The following is a 25379-nucleotide window of genomic DNA, read 5'->3' as shown; positions in this document are numbered from 1 at the left end:
AAATACCTATTGAATCTGGCAAGTCATTTCTCTGAAACTTCCTCTCTAAGAATAACATATTTGTTCTCAAAAACAAATCCCAGAAGCAAAGACAGACTTACCCGTGCACTTTTACAAAGCACCATTAATCTCATAGAAGAATAACTAAAATGTCCCATTAATCATAGATCACTGTTACATATTATTAGCAGTAATATATGGCTACAAATGGACATACCAAAATATGTTAAGAGAAAAGGATTGAATTTGTTAGATTTCATCACTAATTATTTCTGTTAGCTTAAGAGAGCTTTCCTCTACCTTGTTCCTGAGAGCCAGGCTTTTTAGGAAGAGGAGACATTGTCTAAAAGAATTAGTTACTACTGATCTACCAAACTATTTTGTGTAATCCAGTCTATTTCTCTAGTTGTAAGGGTCTGAGAATGGTCATTCTCACATAATACAGACCTAGAAAAGCTGTTCAACCATCTCCTCCAGGTATAGAACACATTAGGACTCCTCCACACCAGGGAGTGCCCACCACAGCTGCCCTCAGATACCCAGGCCTCATTAGCCATCTCTTCTCTATGCTCCAGCTGCATTTTGTTTTGTCACATTGGAGCATTTATCACAGCTCCCAGCTATTCTGCATCACTGCTCGCCTCTCTTCTCCATCCATCTCTACTTCCTGCCTGTGTCCCTGAGAGCCAGACAATGGCCCATTGCCTATGTGACTGCCCAGTAACCACAGGTGGACCCCCAGACCCCACACTGAGCCAGCCATAAGAAAATAGAGGCCAAATTGAATCAACACTCTGAAATTCCTTTTCAAGGGATTTTGTCTGTTGCAAATTAAAAGACTACTATAGGATTACATTATTAAGCAGTTCCCTTTTCTCTATTTTGACCTCATTTAAAGCCTTGTAGGAAAAAAAATTCAAAACATTATAAAAACATCAAAACCATTCACTCAAGGTAAGGAGAAAATATGTATATATTTTAAGTATTCATTTTTAAGATTTTTTTTTAAATCCCCAGTGCTAGGAGGACACAAATACACTACATCCCACTTGAGCCTTAAGTGATGACCGCCTGGAGCCCTGGAAGAGAAGGATAATCGCCCATATCTTACAGGCAGAGCAGGAACATTTCCAGGATGCCATTGGCTGCTGTTTGTGTCACCTCTTCTTCCTTCTTTCGGACTTCACTGTTTCTAGATGCTAAGCACACAGAGCTCTGAGGTTTTACTTGCTGGGAGGTGGCGAGTGTTCATTCAGTATTCTAATAGCAGAGAGATTTGTTTTTACCTCAGAGGTGGTCTCTTATAGATCTCAGCTCTCCTCTAGGGGGCAGTGGGGAAAGAAAAGCAGAAAAAGGAAGGCAGTTTAATGTTTCCAGAAGGAGTCAGACATCATTCAATTCAGCATTGATGTCTGGGCCAAATGAAATGAACATTACCTCTTTTCCTAGATATGCATCCCTCTCTTGTCTCTCATGATAGGAGATAGATTTACCACAGTATGTATAAAAGTAGAACTCATCAATTTACCCTCAAAGAGATTTTCTATTAACAGTCTCAATTTAAAATATCTGGATCATTATTCAGTTAAGAATAGCTATGACTAGGAGGGAGCCATCAAAGAAGAATGACAATGTATAATGAGAATTTTAGGTGTGAGTTGGTATTAACATATAGCCAGGACCACAGTCCTAGCACATTTAATATTTTATCAGCCACTGAAGTGAGCAAGTTAAGAGGGCTCTTGACTTACAAGTGACACCAATTACAATGACCTTGTTAACATCTATGATAAAAATAGCATCGAAGTGACTTTAAAACATTACAAATAGCCGTAAAAAATAAGGTAGAAACCAATACAAAGTATGATGATGTTAAAGAATTAGAAAGAAAGACACATGCTATGACTCACACCTGTAATCCTAGCTACTCAGGATGCAGAGATCAGGAGGATCGTGGTTTGAAGCTAGCCTGGGCAAATAGTTCTCAAGATCCTATTTAAAAAAAAGCCTTCACAAAAATAGGGCTGGTGGAGTGGCTCAAGGCGAAGGCCCCAGTACTGCAAAAAAAAAAAAAAAAGCAGGAGGGGCTGTCATTTTTGAAAGAGCCTGTGATGTGGAAAACCAAAATGGCCAGCGAGCATAATGGAATGGAAACCCCTCATAATATGTCCACAGTCTCCAGGATCCATGATCTCAGGTTAAGAATCACTGTTCTAAACACACCCTTAAATGGATCCACACTCCGTATCCCGTAATCAGTGGGAGACTCAAACTAAGTCTGTCAGCTGTTCCAGAACATTTAAAACTTCCATAAACTAAAGATATATTAAAGGAAGCGTGATGAAATATCTCAAAGGAATGTCTCATACAAGAGTCTCCACCTTACTTGCTATTGGCCTGACTTACTATGAATGGGTTTTGTTCTTAAGAACTCTAGCCTTAGAGTTCCAAAGAAAACCTAGGGAAGAGCAAAGGACAAATGAAGAGGAGTAAATATCCCAGGTAAGGCTGGGGTGGGACTCTTTTTGTCTAAATTATTTGTTGGATGAGAACATAGGATGACAATTACCTTTGACTATTGCTAGGCTATCAGGACAGTTACAAGAAAAACATTGCTCAGACACAGCCACCTCTCAACAAAAGAACTAATGGGGAAAGCCAGTATGATTAGCTTAAAAATAGTGCTACAGTATGTGTTATATTACGTGGCAAAAATACTTCCAAGTAGTAAGAGTGGTTAATTTCAATAAAGTGCCACAAGAGACTGTTTGGTAATGGTTGTGTGTTGATTTCCTTATTTGTCTATATAACTCTTCAAATCCTTCTTCCTCTACAACTACAATTTGATAAACACCACCCTTTACACACACACTCCAAATTAAACATAGGCATACACATGAATACTTTTCTGTATTCCAGTAGGATACCTGGCTTCTTTGGGGGCAAAGAGGAGTTGATGTGGCTCTGCTTTAATCAGGAGTTGAGAAAGCAAGTGGTAAACATCTGAAAGTAGAGCACTGAAAAATGCATGCATTGTTTGCACTGAAAGGTCAGCATGAAACATTATCTTTATGGCAAGCCTGCCCATCCACTCCCTCCTACCCATTGCATATTCACACGACTTTGCAACTTGTATAAATCCCCATTGTGATATAAGCTCATGAGAGAGTATGGCTTCTGCAGACAGTGGCTGTTCTGTGAATTTAGACCAGCAGCTCTTCACCCTGCCTGCAAATCATCTGGGGAACATTTTAAAACACTGCATATTCGTCCCTAGAAATTTTGATTTAATTGGTCTATGGTGGAGCCCAGGCCCATATATTCTTTATTTTTAGCTCGTAGGTGCTGGTAGTATACAGCCAGAATTGAGTCTGGTATAGACTCTCAGAATTCCTTAACAATAAAGCTATATATGATGATAAAATTTTCAGGGGGTAATTATTAGTTCACTAGGTCCTCATTGGAGGGTCTTAGCATTTTTATTACAACATGGTTTTTGTCACTCAAGTTCCTATTATAAAAATATACTTTCTGGAACTCTGCTGAGGCAACCATATAAGATACACATGGTACACTGAATAGCACTCGTGTCAGTTATGCGATCCAACTTTGATGTTTCTTTTCTTTGCTTGTTGTTTCCATTCTCCCCCAAGAAGAAGGCCTGCAGATTAGAGAGCTGAATGTCATCCCCACCTGTTTTCCCTACCTGTGCTCATGGCTCAACCAATAGTGCATGGTTGACAACATGCACTATTTTTGTTCCCAATGGTGCTGCAAAATTCTTGCAGTGCCAGGGGCCACAGAGAGCTTCAGAGGACCCAGTGCAGGCAGATGTTGCTCGTTTCTCCAGTGCCTGGCAGAGAAAAAGACACAAAGTCAATGAAAGTGCTTGACTGATCCAGTCACTCCTCAGAGCATATGGGGAACCTGAGTCTCAGGGTAAATCTAAATTCCAGCCCTGCCTTGGGCACAGACCTCCAAGGTTACCTTGGGTCTTAGAAAAGTCATGTATACTGTCTGGGCAGCAGTTTCTTCATTTAGAACAATCAAATGTGGAAGTAGATAATCTCTAAGTCACTTTCATTTCTAAAGATCTGTGATTCCAATTGACCAATATTCATAAAAGAGTGAAAATCTATAAAGTACATAAAACCCATGCAGAGAATGAGAGAGTTCTCAATAGTATATTAACACCCTTTTACCAGATTTTACCAATTGGCATCCTCACTCGTAATATTGGGACCATGGGATTCAACTAAATCATGTACTGAGCTTACAGGTGGCCCGCTGAATGCAAATGTCCTACAAGTAAACATTTGGTTCTGAAGACGATCAAGAACAACTGGAGTTCACTTCCCTCTCTGATCCAGCTCAGTACTCTGCGCTGTTCCCTTTTATTGCCCTTGACTCCAAATTGGCTGTTTGTGTTCCAAAATGGATCAGAAATCAGCTCCAAAGTTCACTACAAACTTTCAGTATTTCTTTTTTCTTTTTTCCTTCTTTTTGCAACCAGCCAATTCAACTAAGTTCACATAACACAGTGTAATTGCTTGCAATGGTCTTTAAAAGGTTTAGCTAAATAGAAAATGCTCTGAGAGCCGACAGTTGTCAAACTCACCTAGTTCATGTGGTCATGTTTCTGAAGTTCTTTTCACAACCCATCTGTGAGCAATAGGACCGGATGACTAAGAGCTACTTTGAGTCACATTTTCCCGTTAACCAGCTGTAAAGTTTGTTTCTCCCTGACCCATATAAAATTTAGAATTTAAGGCCCTGGATGATTTTAATCACATCACCTAGTACCCCAGCTGTTTATAAAGATAAACCTGAAGTTGTTTGAATTGTATACCACCTGAACATTCCTAGGGAACTCATCAGCTGTCTTAAGGAAAGCTAAGTCAAAATCTGTAGTTTGAGTCCAAATTTCCATAATAAGCAAAAAGTGAATTGATCTATCTTCACTGTACAGATCCATCACCTTTTGTTCGTATTTTTGCCAAAATTATGCCTGGGTTAAAAAAATTAATATAATCAGTGAATGCAGTTACTCGACCAGATAACACACATTCAGAACTCTCCTTCCTAAAGGAGATGCTGTCAGGATGATGTTCTTGTAAATAAGAGGAGAGAAATATAATCTAACAAACTGCTGCATTCACTAATACATTCATTTATTTGACAAATATTCACTTGCTGCCCACTATATTTCTAATAGCAGAAATAACACACACACATACAATCACACTACTAAATAAGGGTGTGATAGGCTGGATGAAGGAGAGGTCCAGATGAGAAAAGAGGATGGGGACCAGAAAGAAATCTTTGAAGAAAGAAAAACTAGATTAAGGTATTAGAAACAACTCAGAATTAGCTAGGTGAGGAGTCATGCAAGAAGTGTTCCAAGAAAAACCAACAGCAAGTAGGAAGCTCTGGTGCAGCATTGTCCTGGGAGAAATCTTTTGAGATTCTGGTCAAAGTTCTAAAAGCTAGTGATTTGGAGAGACAGGCAAGAAGTGACTTCTTCACTTACCTTAAAAGTAAAGAGGTGCATCTCAGAAAGACATTGCCTCTCCATGGTAACAATTCCTAAGTGAGCTTGAGCAGCCAAAGGCCACATTTATTTTATTTGCACTGTCCTCTTTTCAATAACCCATGGCCAGCTCTCTGACCTTGACCTAATCCTGTTTCCTCATTTCTCTTATTCCATCCTCAAAAAATCAGTGTTTCACAAATACTGCATGAATGAATGAACCCACAAAGACCACAATAGTGAAACCAAAAGTTCCTGCAATAAATAAGCAGGCATTCCACGGCCTAGATATTTCTAAACTTAAGGTCCTGTTTCACTCCATCATATTATGATTTTTATAGCAGCAGTCTCAATCAGGTGCACTTTTGCCTCCAAGGGACAGTTGTTGGATGTGAGGGTGAGCTGTCTGCTACATCTGTCGCCACTGATCACCGAGGTTGATTTGGCTGATCTGGCTGACGAGGTGGGTGTCCCCTTTCTCCCTCACGGCTCCATGTGCATCCCTCCCTAAGGACAACCATCCCCCGTACGGGAGGACCATTCTTTGGCCACATGCATATGAGTAGTTATGCTCCCCTGCTAGAACCTCCAAACAAACTCTCAAGGGACAGTAGGTAACATCTAGAGACATTTTTAGTTGTCATGATTTGGAGATGGCTCTGGCATCTAATGGCTAGAGCCCAAGGATGTTAATAATCATTCTGCAGTGTCCAGGGCAGTGCCCCGTCTCCTACCCAACAAGAACGGATTATCTGGTCCAAAATGTTAATGCTGACCAGGTAGAAGCCCTGTCGTGGAGGTTGAAGGCTGGGTCTCTACAGCTACGTCATGTAGCATGCCAGACAATCCTGAACAATGGGCTGTGGCTATCATTGCTTAGACCTTGCAGGAACCCTGGTGTATCTTCTTTCCCTCACTTCCCAAGCAGCGTTCAAACCTGCAGAGATTTATTTCATTCATTTCCTGTTGGTTTAATAAACAGACTCAAAGCAGAGGAGGGAAAAATACCCCAGCAGTGAGGTAAGACAAATGCTATTAGTAACCCTGGTTTGACTTAACTGGATGGTAGGAAGCAACCTCTGGTATCAGGAAGTATACTGTAGAAACTGCAAAGAAGTTAATAGTGTTTAAAAAACTTTGTTTCAAACAAACATTTGTGGACCAATGGATAGCTTGAATATGGTGAAGACATTTCCATTTCTTATGTCTTTGATAAAATAGAAAGGATTTTATTTTCTTTAGCATGGTAATCATTCATATCTGCCCCACGACACGCCCAGAATGTTAAGGAATAACAAACTCCCAAGAGTAAACAGAATTGAGTGAGCAAGCCAGACCTCTGGATGAATCCTTTAATTGCATGTTTGTATAAAGCATTTCCATCGTTAAATGAGGCAGGACTTTTCTGTTAGGAACAGAATTTTCAATACTCTTAATGGCTATAGTTATTTCTCCTTAAGGGTGACACACACAAGTGTCCCCAAGGTATCACTCCTCTCTGTCAAGCCCAATAATCATCCAGTCTCCAGACTCATATCTTTGGCCCTTGCTTGCCCTATTTTTATACTGTTCTCTGTTCTTTGTCACCTTTTTGGTGACACTCAGCATCAACAAGTGCCACAAAATGGATACCAGAAGCCTGAGGAATTAAAAAGGAGTTGAGATGTGAAGTGTGCTTTGTACAAGGCCATTTGCAACTAGACTTTTTCATGATAGTGAAAATGGGAGGTTGTTTGAAGAAGATAAGTTAGTTTCCCAAAGAAGGCTCATAGACAGCTGGTCTCAAGTCACTCACTGAGTGACTTAAAGCCACAGAAATGTATTGTCTCATGGTTCTGAAGGTGAGGAGGCCCAAATCAAGGTATTAACAAGACCATCTTCCTCCTGAAACCTCTGGGGGATCCTTTCTTGTCCTCTAGCTTCTGGTGGTTTGTTAGCAATCTGTGGCAGTCCTTGGATTGCAACTACTTGGCTCCAATCTTTTCCTCCATTGTCACATGGCCTTCTCCCTGTATGTTGTCACATAGCCAGTTATATGGATTGAGATGCCCACCTTACCCAGCTGATATCTTCTTAATGAATTATATCTTTAATAGCGCTGTGTCTAAATAAGGTCACATTCTCAGGTACTGGGAATTAGGGCTTCAACATAGCTTGAAGCAAGGAACAAGTCAATGCATAACAGAATGTAAGCTACAAATGTGTATCTCTGTGACAGAGCAGAAAGATACAGCTGAAGTTTTCAATGTGTAATATGAACTCCAGAATAAATCATATGCCCTCCTAAGAAAAGCAAAAGATGGAGAAGCCTGATACTTGCTTTCAAAGGAAAGAAAAAGGAACCAGATAAAAGGGAAATAATGCAAAGCAAGGAAAGGCCTGTGTCCTTGGCATGGTACCACATTTCTCTGACACATCCATGCACTGTCTCAGAAGGCTGATTGACTTTCTATTGGTTAGCTCAGAATACAAATAAAAGCACAAATAAGCAGTCACCTATGGGAAAGGATTTCAGGAATGCCCAAAGGTTCTCCTTTTCCAAAATATCTCCTTTTTTTTCCCAATATTGCTATTGACGTGCCTGACATTTCCCCACTTCTCACATAAGTTAATTCATTAATTGCTCAGAATAACCTTATGGAACTGGTACTATCATATCTGCATTTTACAAATAAAGAACGAAGGCACAGAGAGCTTTAGTTGTTTATATGAGGTAACACTGTCGAGCAGAAATGCAAACCCAGCCACCATGCTGTTAACCTTGGGCACCATATTGCATTTCAAAAGAATGCAGTAACACTATCATACTCAGATTTGAGTGGTATAATTTTGAGATTCTCTAAAAATAATGAAGGCTAAGGCAACTTTTGTTCTTCTAAGTGTCCTCACCAGACCACCTGCATGAAAATGTGGGGAGGAGGTACAGACACTTGGACCCTATACTCTGACCACTGATTCAGACTCAAGGCCCAGAAATCAGAATTTCAATAGTATCTCCTGAAAATTTCTTGAGTAGTCTAATGTTTGTGGGGCAGTGGATCTAAAAAGTAAGGGGAAAGCCCAATGTTATAATAAATCAGGAAAAGCCAGAATGAGATGGCAAGGTAGCAATGACATAGGTAGACAACGGTTAGTCAAATGCCCTGGAGGTCCTGGCCAAAAAAGAATGAGGTTGCTGAGAAATGAGGGTGAAATAAAAAATGGGAGGGGCTAAAGAGCAGAGAAAGACAGATCCTTCCTCTTGCTGGACCACACACCCTTTCCTTGGTGGAAACAGTTAACTGCTGAGTAGGGAAAGCATTTTCTGTTAGTTTGTGTGGGAAGTATGGGTGCAGGCAACAGAGAACAACAGAGCCTGTGAACTCAGAAATTCCTGTGTATCTCTGTTTGCATGAGCAGAGTTGTATAAACAGAACAAGGAGCTTGACGTGATGGAGCAGTGTGGTGAGGGAGAACTGAATGAGGAAGAAGCAACAGATGGAAGTACTGGGTTTCATGCAGTCAGTGATTACAATTTCCCTGTGGCTCAGTCTCCTAATCTGTAAAATGGCAAAACAGCACCTATCTTGCAGGTCCTCAAATACAGGATGTGATGTGACTCCATAGAGGCACACTACATATTCCAAGAACTCTGTGAGGGATGGTGGAGTGGTTCAAGTGGTACAGTGCCTGCCTCACAAGTGTGAGGCCCTGAGTTCTAAACCCCAGTACTACCAAAAAAAAAGAACTCTGTGAAAGTTTTCTGCCTCAGTACACATCTGCCAGAGTAATACCTACGTAATGATCCTCTCCTTGCTCTGAACAAGAAAGAAAACACCATCACCTCAATTCATTCTAAAGTATAAATTCCTTATATGCCTTCCTTCCTGCAGTAGGTCACATGTGCACACACACACGGACACACACACAAATACAAGGACACACACACACACACAACCCTCCCCCCCACACACACACACTTGAGAAAACAAAGCAGAGGCTAGAGACACCAAAGAACAAAGTCACTCAGCCTATCCTTTCCCCAGCAGGGCTGTGCCCAGGCTGCTTCTCCTGCTTTTTCCCTGAGGTTCCATCCTCATAATCCAATGTGTGCTGCTGCTTTCAGGCCAGGTCTACACAGTTGTAGCTATTCAAATAACTGGGGCAAACCCCAACCAAGCAAAAAATATACTTTATTACACTTTCAAACTTGTTTTTCAGTTAAATTGCCTCCTCCATTGTGGGCTCCATTTGATGTCAATAGTGATGATGGTATAGAGCTGTGGTGAATAAGAATGTCATGTGGAATAAAAGGAGTTCTAAAATGATAAATAAATAGAAATGCACTTTTTGTACCCAGCACAGAATTCATAAAAAATGATATTATGATTAGTGAAATGCTACATATTCCTCATTTTGATGTACATTTATAGCTCTTTTAAAATATTCTGGCTATTATTTTCTAATAAATTTGTGCTTAATACTACTAGGTATTATGGAAGATACTGGAATGGCTGCAATAGACATGGTCTTGGTTCAGTCACTGACCAGTTGTGACCTTTCCTCAGTGAGGAAACAAAAGCCTATTCACCATTCTTATTATGAAGATAACCTAGAGCTTCACAAGTTTGTAAAGAGAAGGAAGGAGATAAGTGAATAGGGAACTATAAATGTTAAAAAATATTTTTTTTCTGAGGCCTCTGTGATGACTGGGAAGAAAGAACAAGCGAGAGGTCAGTCCAAAAGGAGAAATTCTAGGGCCCAAGCTGGAAGTTCAGGCCCCATACCCCACACCCCAAAACTCTTCACTTGCTCACAGAGATAGGTAAATATCCACTTTTCTGCCCTCTTCCATTGAAGCCCTGACTAGCAATGCATCTTTCTCTCTTCCTCCCAAAGAGGCAATCCAGCACACTTCTGCGAAATGAAGCTGTCTGGTACCTGCCATTGCAAGGCAGCCTGCATACAAGGACAAGCACGCACGTCAGTGTTTCCTCAGGTTTACATTCTTCTAAAGCTGTGAGTGGGACATTCTGGAATCCATGTAGTCACAGGCATTTATAACACAATCCAGGCCTTCTGCTTCACTACCAGCTGTACAAGCACTGCAGCCTTTTCTTTGACGGTGCCAGTTTGGCCCAGTAAAGCTTGCCCCTGAGAAAACACATGGGTATCAGTGTTCTATTGTTCTGGTAACATTTAACTTTGCTATTTTTCAATCCCTTCTGCATCCACATGCTCACACACAACATTTATTCCATCAAGTTCAAAGGCAACTCAACATGTTGGAAATATGTGTGGGAACAGAGAAAGGAGTTGAAAATTGGTCTAAAACCTCTCTCTGTATGACTGGATTTGGTACGTACATTAGGATTTTAGAAATATGTGGGGTTTATTTTAAACACGCAAACATGCATTTGCTTATAGACTAGTGAAAACAGATCATGATTTCTATTCTCTGAGTGTTTGTCATGATAAATAATAGTCATTTATTCTTGTCCAATCACGCATATTTGTAGGTTGAAATTAGGAAATTTTTTCCAAATGTGTTTCCACTCATCCACTGAAGTCCAGCTGCCCTCGAGCATGTGAAGAACTCTCAGAAAGAAGCAAGAAGCAGCCAGGACAGCAAGGCCTAGAGGGTAAAGAATGGCTGGACACAGCAGAGTGGCCAGGAAATCCAAGGGGCCATGGTATGCTCTAGTACAGTTTATCATATGAGAAAGAGGAGAAATCTTAAAAATACAGGCCCTGAACTCTACTCCAAAGGTTCTGATCTGAGTCAGAACTGGGGCCAGAAAATCTGCAATTTTTTTTTTTTTGGAAGTACTAGTAATTAAACACAGGGTCTCACATTTGCTAGACAAGGATGCTACCACTTGAGCTACACCCCCAGCCCTTTTGCTTTTAGTTTTTCAAATAGGTTCTCATGTTCTCGCCTACACTGTCCTGGAAGCGTGATCCTTCTGTCTCCTCCTCTTTGAGTAGCTGGGCTTACGGAAACGCACCATTACACCCAGCGAGAATCTGCATTTTAACACCCACTTTTTCCTAAATAATTCTCTTGCCACTTTTCCCCTACTGAGAACTGAGAAGTGAGAACCCTATTCTAGTACATTCAGGACATTATATTTAAGAGTCTAGATTTGGTGATGGATTTTCAAGATGGAGGTAGCTCTTAATTTTGGAGCATATCTGGTTATAAATACACGTCATTTAAGGTACATGATTGCACAGTTCTATGCAGGTTTTTCTAGCACTGTGTTTGGTGTGAACTATAGAAAGTTAAAAATGCTGTATTTCCTTTTTATGTATTTATATACTTTACCTCAGGTGAAAATTCCAGGGAATTGGGTAGACACTCATTATATACATTTTAATAAGCATGCAAGTTTAATTATATAATAGAAGAGTCATAAAATAGAGACTAAGAAATGATAATCAAAATTAAAGTGATTTGTTTTGGAATTATATTCATTGTCCATAGCTGCATAACAAATTATCCTTCAAATTAAGTGATATAAAACAACAAACATTCATCATCTTACACTTTCTGTGTGTCAGGAATCCAAGTGTGATTTAGCTGATGGTTGGTCAGGGTTCTTCATAGGCTGCAATCCAGGTGTCAGGACCAGAGTTTTCCTCCCAAAGCTGACCTGGGAAGGATCCACATGCAGATTCACCTACATAGCTGTGATGGGAGGTCGTTCCTTTTGAACTGTTGGGCTGAGGGCCTCACTGTGTTAATGGTTGATGGCCAGTGGCTTCCCTTAGTTCCTTTCCACATAGGCCTTGCCATAGGACAACTCACATCATAGCAGCTGGCTTTCAGCACAGCAAACAAAAATGCAAGAAAGGCAAGCAAGACAAATATCAGTCTTTTGTAACTTCATCTTGTAAGTGACAGCCAATTGCTTTTGCCATGATTTATTATTTAGAAGCAAATCATGTAATTCACTACACAAGGACATGAATTTCAGGAAAGAGGATCACTGAGACCCATTTAGATGCTGTCTAATTTATCTAAAAGTGATTTTTTCTAGATGAAAAAAATGGAATTTTTTTCATACATAATTAGTGTGCCATCCTTTTGATACTTTGCTAAAAGTGACATTAATATAAAACAAACATTTCCTGGCACAGGTTAGGCAACATACCATAGGAATAAAGTCTAGAAGTATTGGAAGAAAATGCTGAGGTCAGAAATGGAACTTGTGTTTCTAAGCAAGGAGATGAGCAGTCACTATGCCAACCAGCAGAAAAGAGTGTTTAAGGAATACTTTCTGCCTGAACAGCCACAGTTTAAAAATAAGGATATGCATGTATCACATAGGAAAAGTCAAGGGGTCAATACTGCTGGCATTGGTTCAATAGCTTGATAATGGCAAAAGCTTTCCTATTCTCTTGTCCTTTTAATCATGAATGTCACTTCATGCTCATAAGATGACTTCTCTTCCTCTAAGCAGCACATTCTATTCTAAGTGGGATGAAAGGAGCAAAGGACTTCCCCATATGTCTCTATCTCTTTTGATAAGAAAGATAAATGCTTCCTGGAATTCCCACCCAGACTCCACTTAGATATCATTGGGCACAACTGAGTCACTTGTCTACCCTCAACCAATCACTCTCCAGAAGGATGAAGATGACAATGCCAAGTATAAATCAACCATGACTTATCTCTGAGCCCAAAGGATTATTCTAAGTACCTGAACCAAGAGGCCAGGCAACAGACAGATTTTCAGTAAACATCTTAAGAAATGTTATTTTTTTAATATTTTATGCATACATTTTATAATGTTTAATAATATTCTAATACAATGCACTTCATACTTCCCAATACAATTACAATTTCCATTAACAGTCTAAAAAGATATTTTGTATAAAAACAGAATGTATAGGTATCATCATATATAAAATCCCAAATGCATTTAAAATTTCCTCCTTGAAAATCCCTTATTCTGAAATAAAATGTCTCTGAAATAAAAAAAGACTCCATGGTTCTTTTAATCCTGTGGACATATAAACTATTTTTAAAATATTGCCTTCAGGTACATTTAACAGGATGAGATCTCAAGAGATTTACCACATTAGCCAAGTATTATCAAAACACAAGAAGACAGATTGCTTTTCTTGACGTCTGCTGCTAGATTTTTGTTCACTTATTTTTCTGAAATTGAAGCATCATAAGCCAATGCTGTACAAAAGTATTTAACATCATTTATAAAAATGTAGTAATATAAACTATTGACTCCTTATAAAGCATCTATTGAGACGCAGAAATATCACTGAAGCTTGAAGCACAGGCTTTTGATCTCTAGGTCTATGATTCTTGCCAGAAGGGTGACTTGTTCCATAGATTACAAAATAGAAAATCAGTTATTTTTTTATTTTATTTTATTTATTTATTTTTTAAATTCATATGTGCATACAATGTTTGGGTCATTTCTCCCCCCTTCCCCCACCCCCTCCATATCCTCCCGCCCCCTCTCTCTCCCCCCCACCCCCTCGATACCCGGCAGAAACTATTTTGCCCTTATCTCTAATTTTGTTGAAGAGAGAGTATAAGCAATAATAGGAAAGACCAAAGGTTTTTGCTAGTTGAGATAAGGATAGCTATACAGGGAGTTAACTCACATTGATTTCCTGTGCGTGGGTGTTACCTTCTAGGTTAATTCTTTTTGATCTAACCTTTTCTCTAGTTCCTGGTCCCCTTCTCCTATTGGCCTCAGTTGCTTTTAAGCTATCTGCTTTAGTTTCTCTGCGTTGACGGCAACAAATGCTATCTAGTTTTTTAGGTGTCTTACCTATCCTCACCCCTCCCTTGTGTGCTGAAAATTAGTTCTTTAGAGGAATAGCTCAGCTTCACTGAGGAATCCCATTCTAAGAATCTATATGGTACCTACCCCTCTTTGGTGGTTTTATTTTTAAAAAGAAGATACTTTCTAATTCTTGTGCTATTCCAAATCTAAGAGAGCAGATAAAGTGTTGCTCTAGGAAAGACCAGCCCTTCTCAGTAAGTGGAATGAGTACCCCCAAGGAAATAGGCCTTAAGAGTGACTATTTTCGTGAGAGTTTAATCTAGTTTACGTTGCAGGAGAACAATGAGCACTTTGAGGACTGACAGAAAGAAGCACTGTGGTTCACTCAACAAATAAACTAGAAGGGCCTCTTTAATGCAAGTCATTAAGTCCAGATGCAAGATAGCTGCCTTCCGCACTGGCCACAGGACATAGCAGCCAGCCTGTCTGAGGATGTGAGGTGTCAGCAGCCTGTAGTGGAAGAGCCCAGAGTGTTCCTGAGCCTGGGGTCCAATCCTGTGTTTGCCATTAATTGGAAAGGTATCCTTGATCCAGTCATCTGACAGCTGTGGTCATCAATTTCTCTATCTCAAATGGTATTCCGCTTCTTTAAGGATTCCTGTAGCTTTAAATCCCTATGAATCTGGTGAAGTAATTTTGTCTTGATTTATGTGGAACTTTGATCTGCCTTCAATGTGGCAACTGTTCAGGTTCCAGAGCTTTGTTGGGTTCAGCGCCCTTTGAATACAAATCGAAAGGTACAATGAAGACATTTCTTTTAAATATTTCCTCCAGCCAGGCACCAGTGGCTCATACTTATAATCCTAGCTATTTGGGAGGCTGAGATCAGGAGGATTGTGGTTCCAGGCTAGTGAGACCCCATCTCAGTGGAAAAAATCTGGGCATGTTGGCACATTCCTGTCAGTTTGGACAAAAAGCAAAACCCTGTCTCCAAAATAACCAGAACAAAAAGAGCCAGAGGTGTGGCTCAAGCAGTAGAGTGCCTGCCTAGGAAGCACAAATACCTGAGTTCAAATCCAGTACCAACAAAATATATGTTGTACAAGCACACACACACACACACACACACACACACATATTCCTTCCAGTTTTCTTCACTTTAAGTGATGTAAAGAATGTCCATGTTAGCATTGTGAAAGGGACATTTCTCCTAAACTTATGCAGAGAAACTTTTCAAGGTAATTAGAAGGTAATGAGAGACACAGAATCCTACAGGTATGAGTGGAGTAGGCAGAGAAGGTACAGGAAAAGGATGATATAAGTTCCTAGTAAAACAGTAGGGTACATAGGGTGGGTGTAGGCCTGGGAATTGTGAAGTTAGAGTTCTAATCTCAGCTTTTCCACGGAGTCTCTTGAGACCATAAGAATGTCTGATCCATTTTATAATCATTCTGTGCCTCAGTTTCCATGTCTGCCAGTTAGCTTGAGAGTCTGGGTGACCTTGAGTAATTTCTTAACCTCCCTCAATTCCCTCATCTGCAAAAGGTGAATAATGGTAGTCATATCAGAAGATTGTAATGAGCGCGATCACAAATGCAAGTTAGTTCTTTTGAGCAGTAGTGGGGGTTGGATTCACAGCTGCTATGTGCATTGTGACCACTAATTTCTCTTATTGTAATTGTAATAGTAGGACATATCTATCCTACTCTTTCTTGAGCATGTACTATATTACAGGGCTCTGTATCCATACTGAGTACTTTGAATACCTTGTCTTTTTCATGAAAACAGAATATATCACAGTGGTAGAAGCAGAGGTAGAGAGAAACAAGGCTTTACCTCTGGCTCCATTGTGTTTCCTTAGGCTGCCGTGTTTTTTCTATTTTCGGCTGTATCTAATTGGCTGTATTTTCTATTCTTTTAAGCCACCTAAAAATTAAAACAACAACTAACTGAATATATTTATATAACATGTTATTTTGGTCGTGTTTATGTCTACCCCTGGAGACTTGCTCTAAATTCACTTGGATTTTGAAAGATAAGCCGTGCTCACTAGCAGTTTCTGGAAGGCACTGAAAAAGAAGTCACTCGGAAAGCAACTTAAAACAACATGTAAGAATTTCCAATATATTCATTGAAAAAAAGTATTAAAATCTTATACTCATGTGTCCATAGATATCTTTGCTAACTGGACATACTTATATAACATGGACCACTCATCTATAGAGGATTATACTGTCCTTAGAGGCCATGCTATGGGAATTAATTATCATCAAACTCCTTTTAATAATATTCCTTTCAATTATTATGAAATTCTATATTCAGAGAAAAATTTAAAAATTATAAATTGGTGCAGTATTAAAGAAAGAGGTGGTTTCTTTCTGGCCAAATTCAGGCCTCGAACCCACCTCTCATTTGTCTGGACAATTCATTAACATTTTTAACATTGCATTTTTTCATAAAATGGGAATAACATATTACAGAATTGCTGTAAGTTAAGTGAGAACTGCTACCCAGTCAACAAGTGTTAGGTACTTCCCCTTCCCTTGGAAAACAATCTCAAACCAAACATACTGAGAGTTTGCTCTGTAAGAAGGGAGAGATCTCCCTCCTCTCCTCAGTAAACTGCTTTTTATCCTTCTTTGGTAATAGATTTTATTTTGCAATAAAAGTGATGGGTCTTCTTTCCTTTGTACACTTTAAAACAGTAAAAGTACTTTGTACTTCTTTCCTTTTGTACACTTTAAAACATCTCAGGACATCTGTGGACCACCATTGCTCATTCTTTTATCTCAGATTAGGAGCACCTGCTCTAGTATGTTCATTTGACTTTGACAAATTCTTCTACAAAATAATGTCAGCTTTAAAAAGAAATAGAGGGATATCTTGCTGCTGAATGAATGGAAACCTCAAGCCTTTATTGTTCATATCTTAGGGAAGAATGCAGCATCTGACCACAGCCTTCTCAAAGACAATTAAATAAGTTGTACAGAAACTTCATTAAAGTATTGATCTAATTTACCAGTTGATTCCTTCAATCTTAAAAAAAAAAACCCACAAATGTTTACCTTTGAGTCTGGCTCTAAACAAAGAAAAATTAAAATGTTAATAAATCTATTTAATGTCATTTACAGAATTATGACCATACCATCTTTATATATTACACTACTAGGTCATTGAGCAATAGAACAAGAAACAGAATGTTCTAGAAAATAAACTTTAAAAATTGGTAAGCATCATGTACTTTTTCCAAAAGACATTTTACTGTTCTGAATCAAAGGTGGCTCTTTGGCACTGAGTAGCTGCATGGAGTCATCCAAGTCTTGTTTCCCTAATCCTCAACTTGGCTGGATTATTGCTGGCAATCATCTGCATTTTTGGATTTCAAACTATGTGAGATCCCTTCATATAGCTACCACCACCTAGCAGTTTAGCTAGTTCTGTCCTTCTGTTGATACTTTGTTTTTAATCTTGTGCCTCAGTTTAGTTTATGTAAATCCTAAAAATTTAACTGTATAGGTAAACAGGTACCTAGAGGAGGATGGTATTGAGAAAGCATCATGTTTGCTTTCTTGCTGGCTTGACTTTAGCAAATCAGTGTTGTCTCTCTTCTTTTGTAAAATGATGATAACCTACCATCTCAAATAGGTTTGAAACCCCAGATTCCATGGAGACCAGGCATTTGGTAACTATGAAGTTCACTTGCTTCCTAATGGCATCCAAAGGGATTTCATTATTGCGTGATCTGTCATTATCCAAATTTTATTCTCAATTTGTTTAATTCAAAAGTGAAGCTCTCCCTAACTTTTTTTTTAATTAACTGTCTTCTCTTTCTAATTTTCTCCTGGCTCTTAATTTCACCACTATTTCCTCAGAGCAAATCAAAAGTTCAAAACTCATCTTAACCTTCTTTTTCCTCTCTCCCTTTATCTTTCAAGTAACCAAGTCTTGTGGATTTTTCCTTAATATTCCTAGAATGATTGTGAATTCCTTCCTTCCTTCTTTTCTCCCTTCCTTCCTTCCATCTTCCTATCTCTTTCCCTCTCTCCCACCCTTCCTTCCTTCCTTTCTTTTTTTTTTTTAAAGACCTCTTTTCCAATCTTGGCCCTACCATCCCCAACTTGGGCTACAGCAACAGTCTTCCTGCCTGTATGTCCTTTCCTCCAGCTTACAAACGGTTGTCAAATTCATCTTGAGAAGCTACTGCACTGATTGTGGCTGCACTTTTAGACAGACCCCTCACTGTATGGAAAATAATATCCATTCTGGGCTCAACCTGTCTTTCAGCCTTGATCATAACAATCTCCTCTGCCTGTGACACTCACTGTCCTCACTCTTCCTTGTTCCTGGGGCTTTGCTCACATTTCTAAGGGCCCTTCTTCCCTCATTTCCAACTCATACCCCATTTCCCAAGCCCTGTTCAAGTCTTGCTACCCCATGAAGTCATCTCAATGCCTCACAGCTCACAATGTTGTAATTTCCTGAAGTAATTTTGCTAATTTTGTTTGAAAAGTCATTAATCAAGCCTGAACTTATTACTCGTTAGTGTGTGTGTGTGTGTGTGTGTGTGTAGCTGTCTTGTAAGGCAGATAACTTATGGCATGTTCCTTACATTTTACAGTGCCTTATAGCCCTATCCATGTTACTAGGGTTTGCTTTTAAGAAAAAAAATTTAATGGCATCCATTTGGTGTCCCTAGAGTAGTAGTTCTCAACCTTTGGCATGGTAAAGAAACACCTGGAGAACATGTTAAAATTCTTTTGGGTTCCACCCTAGAGGTACAATAAGGTCAGAGCACAGCCCAAGAATCTGTGCTTCCAGTTTGGAGTTCCAAGGGACACAGCTGTTGCTGGTTGCCTTCAAGCATCTGATGCAGGACTGGCACATAAATCTAATATGTGTGTATGAATCCTGAGCATTTCCCCCCCCCCTTTTGTTCACACTCACTTTCTGCCACTTCTTTCTTTTAGATTGACTTTGAAGATGTGATTGCAGAACCAGAAGGGACACACAGTTTCGATGGCATCTGGAAGGCCAGCTTCACCACCTTCACTGTGACGAAATACTGGTTTTACCGCTTGCTGTCTACCCTCCTTGGCATTCCGATGGCTCTCATCTGGGGCATTTATTTTGCCATTCTCTCTTTCCTGCACATCTGGGCAGTTGTGCCATGCATTAAGAGCTTCCTGATTGAGATTCAGTGCATCAGTCGTGTCTATTCCATCTACATCCACACCTTCTGTGACCCGTTGTTTGAAGCTGTTGGCAAAATGTGCAGCAATATCCGCATCAGCCTGCAGAAAGAAATGTAAATGACATTTCAAGGATGAAAGTATTCCTGGGGTTTTTCCTTTAATTTTTCTTGGTGCCAATTTCAAGTTTCAAGGTTTTACTACAGCAACAAATTATGAATGATTTATCTTGGTTCAGAACAAAGAAATCACTTTCTCAGTGTTTATAACTATCATTTGTCTCTTCTGAGCACATCTATTTTTGATGGTCTGAAACTTTTAAACCCATTCCAATTTTATTGGCTGAAAGCTGAACAGATTGTTGAAAGATATTTTGAGAGAAACATGAAGAACTAAGGAGGGAATAAAAGAGAACCAACAACTTCAACTGCCTACTCTAAAATGTTGATTATATGATAGAAAGGCAAGAATTCCCAGCTATGGCTATGAGTGTACAGATATGTTGGGAAGATTTTATGCAAACACTTTCCCTCTATCTAAGGAATTAGTGAGTTACTGCCATTCATCTTAATAATCCAATGTGATCTGGTAAAGCTTCTCAAGTTAGGAATCATTATCCTCTGCATTCACAGGTCCTCACTTCTGCTTTCCTCTCCTTGATATTTTAACAAATACTTTCTATGCCTGAATATTTGCATAGATAACCGAGACCTAAGTGCCTTCCTATTTTTCACCTTTTCCTTTTCAAATAGGGTCTAACTCATCAACTATCATTAGGTCAGCAGCCTCTCTGAAGACTGAAATTAGAAGATCCATTACCTAGCTCTCTATACTTGTTTCTGACTCTGAGATGCAGAATTTGGTGTAGCCCATGTTTGTGCTTGATCATGTAGCATTTTTATCCATGTCAAGTGTGGTCAACGTTAACCCGATGAAATGAATTAAAGCGGACTAATGGGGCTGAGCCCTCTCTGACTGGCAGGGGTGGAAGCCAACGTTCCCTGCCTCTCAGCAGCTGGATGAGGTCAGCATTTCTATTCAGCTTCATTTATTTTCAAGAATAATCACGCTTTCCTGAATCCAAATTAATCCATCACCAGAGTGGTTTGGTAGCTCAATATTGTGTTCCCTTTTCAGCTGATCAGTGGGCCTCTAGGGAAGGGCTGTCAAAGTGGAGGCCATTGTGTGAGACTGTCAGAGTTGTTGCAAGCATGACCCCTTCTAAGCAATGCACTTACAAGTCGCTGTTATGCTGTGACACTCACCCCTCCCCCTCCAGGAGCCTTGGACCTGATCCAACCATCATTTTGTTCACAGAGAAGATGAGGGAGGAGGCAGTAATAAAAGATGGAGGTAATTTTGCTGGAGTAAGTTCAAATTATTGAGAACTCAAACTGAGGAATTTCACCTGTAGACCTGAGTCATACAGAAAGCTGCCTGGTACATCCAAAAGCTTTTAATGCCTCCTGCTCATATTACTGTGATTCTGCCCTTGGGAACATTTTTTTAACCTCCAGTTATGCTTTTGTTCTTATTTTCATACACTTATTGGAACTTTTCTCAATTTTTTTTTTTTTTGCCTCTTCCAGTTTTGCTGACACTTTACTACCAACCTGCTACAACTTTGTTTGCATTTAAAACAGACACTGGCATGGACATAGTTTTACTTTTAAACTGTGTACATAACTGAAAATGTACTATACAGCATACTTTTTAAGTGTAAAGATATTTTTTATCTTTATGTGAGGAAAATCACTTGGGAAATGGCTTTGTGATTCAGTCTGTAAACTGTGTATCTCAAGACATGTCTGTTTACTTTGATGCTTAGTCCTTCATGCAAATCAATTGCTGGGCCAAAAGATTGCTGAAATTTTATATGCTTACTGATATATTTTACACTTTTTTATTCTGCATGTTCTGTAAAGATTATAAATCTTCACAATAAAAATGTTTAACAATTAAACACTCTACTTAATTCCCCACCCCCCAAAACAGGCATTGGTGAATGATTGTGCACGTCTGTGTGTCTGTATGTTGTGAGATGTGCATGGTGGGTGTGTACATATTTGCACAGTGTAGTGTTTGAGCTGGTCTTGGTAATGGTCTCCTATCCCTCAGTTGTTATAAATTCATCTGAATGAGATCTAGAAACTAAGGTCATTGCCATTCATGGATTACTTTAGATAAAATTACAACTAATAAGGAGTTTTAGCAGTTTATCCAATGTTTTGTTACCCATTATCTAATTTGCACTCCCCAACAGCCTTGTGTGATGGATATTAATATTGTCACTTGATTAATGACACAATTCACATTCAGGGGTAATGCCTTGAATTCTACTATCCTTAATGAGATTTATTAACAGTCAATTTTATAGATAGATAGATAAATAAACAGATATTGTCCTTGACTAAGTTTACATTCAGGATTTCTGTATTAGTCAAAATTCTCCAGAAAAACAAAACTGACAGGACAGAGATAGAAATAATAAAGATAGAGGAAGGGAGAGGGAGAGAAAGAGGGAATAATGGGGAAGAGAGAGAGAGAAATTGAGATAAAAATAGAGAGCAAGAGATTTATTGTAAAGATTTGCTTTATGGTTATGGAAGATCATTTGTGTGAGCCAGCAAGCTGAAGATCCAGGGAGCTGGTGGTACAATTCCAGGCCAAAGGCCAGCAAATTGAAGACCCAGGAAAAGCCAAAATTTCTCTTTGAATCCAACAACAGAAAAAATACTGATGTCCCAATTTCAAGGCAATGAAGCAGAAGGAAATCTCCCTCTTTGACTTGGGGGATAGTCAGGATTTGGTTTTATTAGATCTTCAACTTACTTGATGAGGTTTCCCCCGCATTAGTGAGGTGAGGTCAGTTTGCTTTAGTCAGTCTAGTAATCTACATGCTAATTTCACTCAAAAACACCCAAAAAAATACTCAGAACAATATCTGTGTACCTGTGGCCCAGTCTAGTTGACACATTAAAGTAACCATGACAGCTTCTAATTTAAATTTTGCAAGAGATCTTATTATTTTTCACCCTAAAATTCATTTCATGCAGTTTGTAGAGCTCCTCTATTTGCTGGGCTTCCAAGAGAGCACTGAAGCTGCTTAGTTGGCACCTCAGTCTGGGGTTTGCATTTCTGGGACAAATCCACTTCCAGCATGTACAAAGAGACACACCCAGATCACAGATAGGTCCTCTAGTTTAAGCAGAATGGATGAAGCGACTTTTAACAAGCACTATCTTTTGGTCCATTTTATTATTTGACTCTCTAAAAAACAAAATTAAGATTTTCCTTATTTATAGTTTGGTTCAGCCCCACATATGAAACAGTTCCATCTCTGGATACACAAATGACTACATGGCTTTGGAGGACTTTGACTCTATATTGGCAATAAAGAGCTTCATACGTCACACATTCAGAAAATGTTAGTTACATCATAACACATCTGCTCAGTGAGATGGAGCTCTCTCTAAACACCTGACTCATGCCTTCTCTGATATGGATGTCAATGTTCAAATGTTCTGGTTTCTACATTGTCTGTATTTATAAAATTGAAGTTGGGGAGGAGACATGAATGAACACCCATAACACAAAGGGGTGAAACCATAAAAGATTTGTTTTATGAACCCATAAAAATGTTAAACTTCTACATATCAAAAACAGTAGAAACAAGTACAAAACATGATAAAGTACCAAAAGAATGCATTTTCTAGAGCTGGGCATGGTAGAAAATATCTGTAATCCCAACTAGGCAGGAGTCAGAGGTAGAAGGATCACAGTCCAAGGCCAACCCAGGCTAAAAGCATGAAAATCTATCTGAAATTTAAAAACACTAAAACAAAAAGGGTTAGAAGTGTGGTGTAAGTTGTAGAGTACTTGCCTAGCAAGCACAAGGCCCTGAGTTCAAACACCAGTACCATCAGGGGCATATTAAAAAAAAGGAAAGCATTTGCTATATACAGCATTTACACACACACACACACACACACACACACATATTGTTAATATACTTGAAATATAGGTTACTTTCATTAATTAAGAAAAAGATGAACTTACACTGTGTAGGCATTATTGCATATGAGCAAGATTTCAAAAACAGATATTAATGTCTCCATTTTACAAATAAGCTTAGAGAGTTTTAGTGAGTCCCAGTTCCCATAAGTGTTGGAGCTATTGTCTGGTCTATGAGACACAGTGCTCTGTGCCTCCCACTCCCCTGCCTGCCTGGTGTTAGAGCCCTAAGACTTCCTCCTCCCATGCTTGCAGAATCACTTCATCCACCCCCAAATACATAATAAGCAAGTAGTGTGAGCACTGTTAAACTTTAGTGATAGTTAAGTAGCAGTAGTTAAAGCTTGTCATAATCTCTGTGTCAACCATATATACTTCATATATATTAGTTTATGTAATCCTCCCAATAACCCTAGAGAGTTTACTTTATCAGTATTATCCCAACTTTATAGATCAGGAAATTGCAGCTCAGAGGATCAAGTTCTTTGCTCAGAGACACAAGGTCAAGCAAGTTACAAAGCCATGGTTATAAATCCATGAAGTCTGGCTCTAGAGTCTGGGAGCTGGACCATGACACTAAGCCATACAGTTATTAGTGGTAATACCAAAAACAGGAAGCAAAGCGTGTCTCTATTGAAAACAATTAATGGGCAACAACATGGGTGGCAATTAAAATGCAAATTAAAACATTTTATATTTAACATATAAAATTAAAAGTGCTCTCACAAATTTATCAAAATCATTGATTAAAGAGTTTTAATATTTTGGGGGTAGCACTAGGATTTGAACTCAGGACCTCATGCTTCCTGGGTAAACACTCTACCACTTGATCCACATTTCCAGCCCCTTTGACTTTGTCATCTGTTACACAGAGCCTAGTACTTTTTAACATAGGTTCCTGTACTTTTTACCTGGCCAGCTTCGACCACGTTCCTTCTACACAGTCCAGTGCAGTTTTCACCATCACACTGGCTGGCTTAGTCCTTGAGAAAGGATCTTGGGTCTTATTAACTTTTTGGGCATTGAGGCTAAGCTGCCCTCACACCATGATCCTCCTAGCTCCCCTTCCAAGTAGCTAGGATTACAGGTACAAACCACCATGCCCAGCTAAATATATTTTCTATAGAAAATTTCCATAATAGTGTATATTCTGTCACATAGTTTTGTGACTTTCAAGAACCTATAATGACTGACTAAGTTGATTTACAAACTGTAGGACAGGTATTTCAGTGATGGGGAGAAACACATTTTTTAAATAACTCATAATACTTATCTTTATTTAGAAATAAAACTTAAATCTCAATGGAATAAGAATAGGTACAGATAGAACGATTTTACCAGTAAGATTCAAAAGTACTTCTTGTTTCCTCTAAGCATCTCCATACTTCACTGTCACATTTGCTCTCAAATCTGCAGGTTATCTGAACAATACGGAATTTCTCTAGGTGTAATTCATTGCCCAGTTTGCCAGAGCCAACAATACAAAGTCCTCTCCTTCCCACAAAGCACAATAATCTACCCACATTTGCTCTCATTTTCTTTTCTTTTCCCTTTGCTAAGATGGATGGTTCTCCACACCTATCAAAAGCCATTTTCTCCACATGTGCTGTGAGTCTCAGTCTTTATTTTCCTCCAACTCTTTATTCCCTTGGTTATCTCCTTTAACTCCTTTGCTGGTAGTCTGGATTGATCCCATTGCCCTATAGACATCACATCTGTACTGCTCTTTCCTCGCAGCCCTTGACTTTCTAACCTCCTCCAACTATCAACTATTTTCTCTACTTTCTTTTGCAGCTTAACTTCTCAAAAGAATCTGTTGACATTGTCCAAACACCATTAAATTTTCCTAGCTACCACTGTATTTTTAAGCCAAATAGTTTTTATTTTATTTTTTACTTTGGTGCCAGA

The 25379-nt window shown here is 39.1% G+C and overlaps 1 protein-coding gene across 3 annotated transcripts in view; it reads left to right on the top strand.

The window, feature by feature from the left end:
• Window positions 1-21420, top strand: part of Cav1 (caveolin 1) — a 31952-nt gene extending 10532 nt beyond the window's left edge. For all 3 annotated transcript variants that reach the window (XM_020168951.2, XM_074064547.1, XM_074064552.1), the window contains exon 3: window positions 19236-21420. In XM_020168951.2, coding sequence (XP_020024540.1) covers window positions 19236-19577 — 342 coding nt within the window. In that variant the 3' untranslated portion in view covers window positions 19578-21420. The remainder of the gene's footprint in view (window positions 1-19235) is intronic.
• Window positions 21421-25379: the final 3959 nt, after the last annotated feature.

The sequence above is a fragment of the Castor canadensis genome, chromosome 2, assembly GCF_047511655.1.
Source record: "Castor canadensis chromosome 2, mCasCan1.hap1v2, whole genome shotgun sequence".
Taxonomy (NCBI): Eukaryota; Metazoa; Chordata; class Mammalia; order Rodentia; family Castoridae; genus Castor; species Castor canadensis.
Note: the sequence above shows the minus strand (reverse complement) of the source record. Positions and strands in the feature narration are given on the sequence as shown.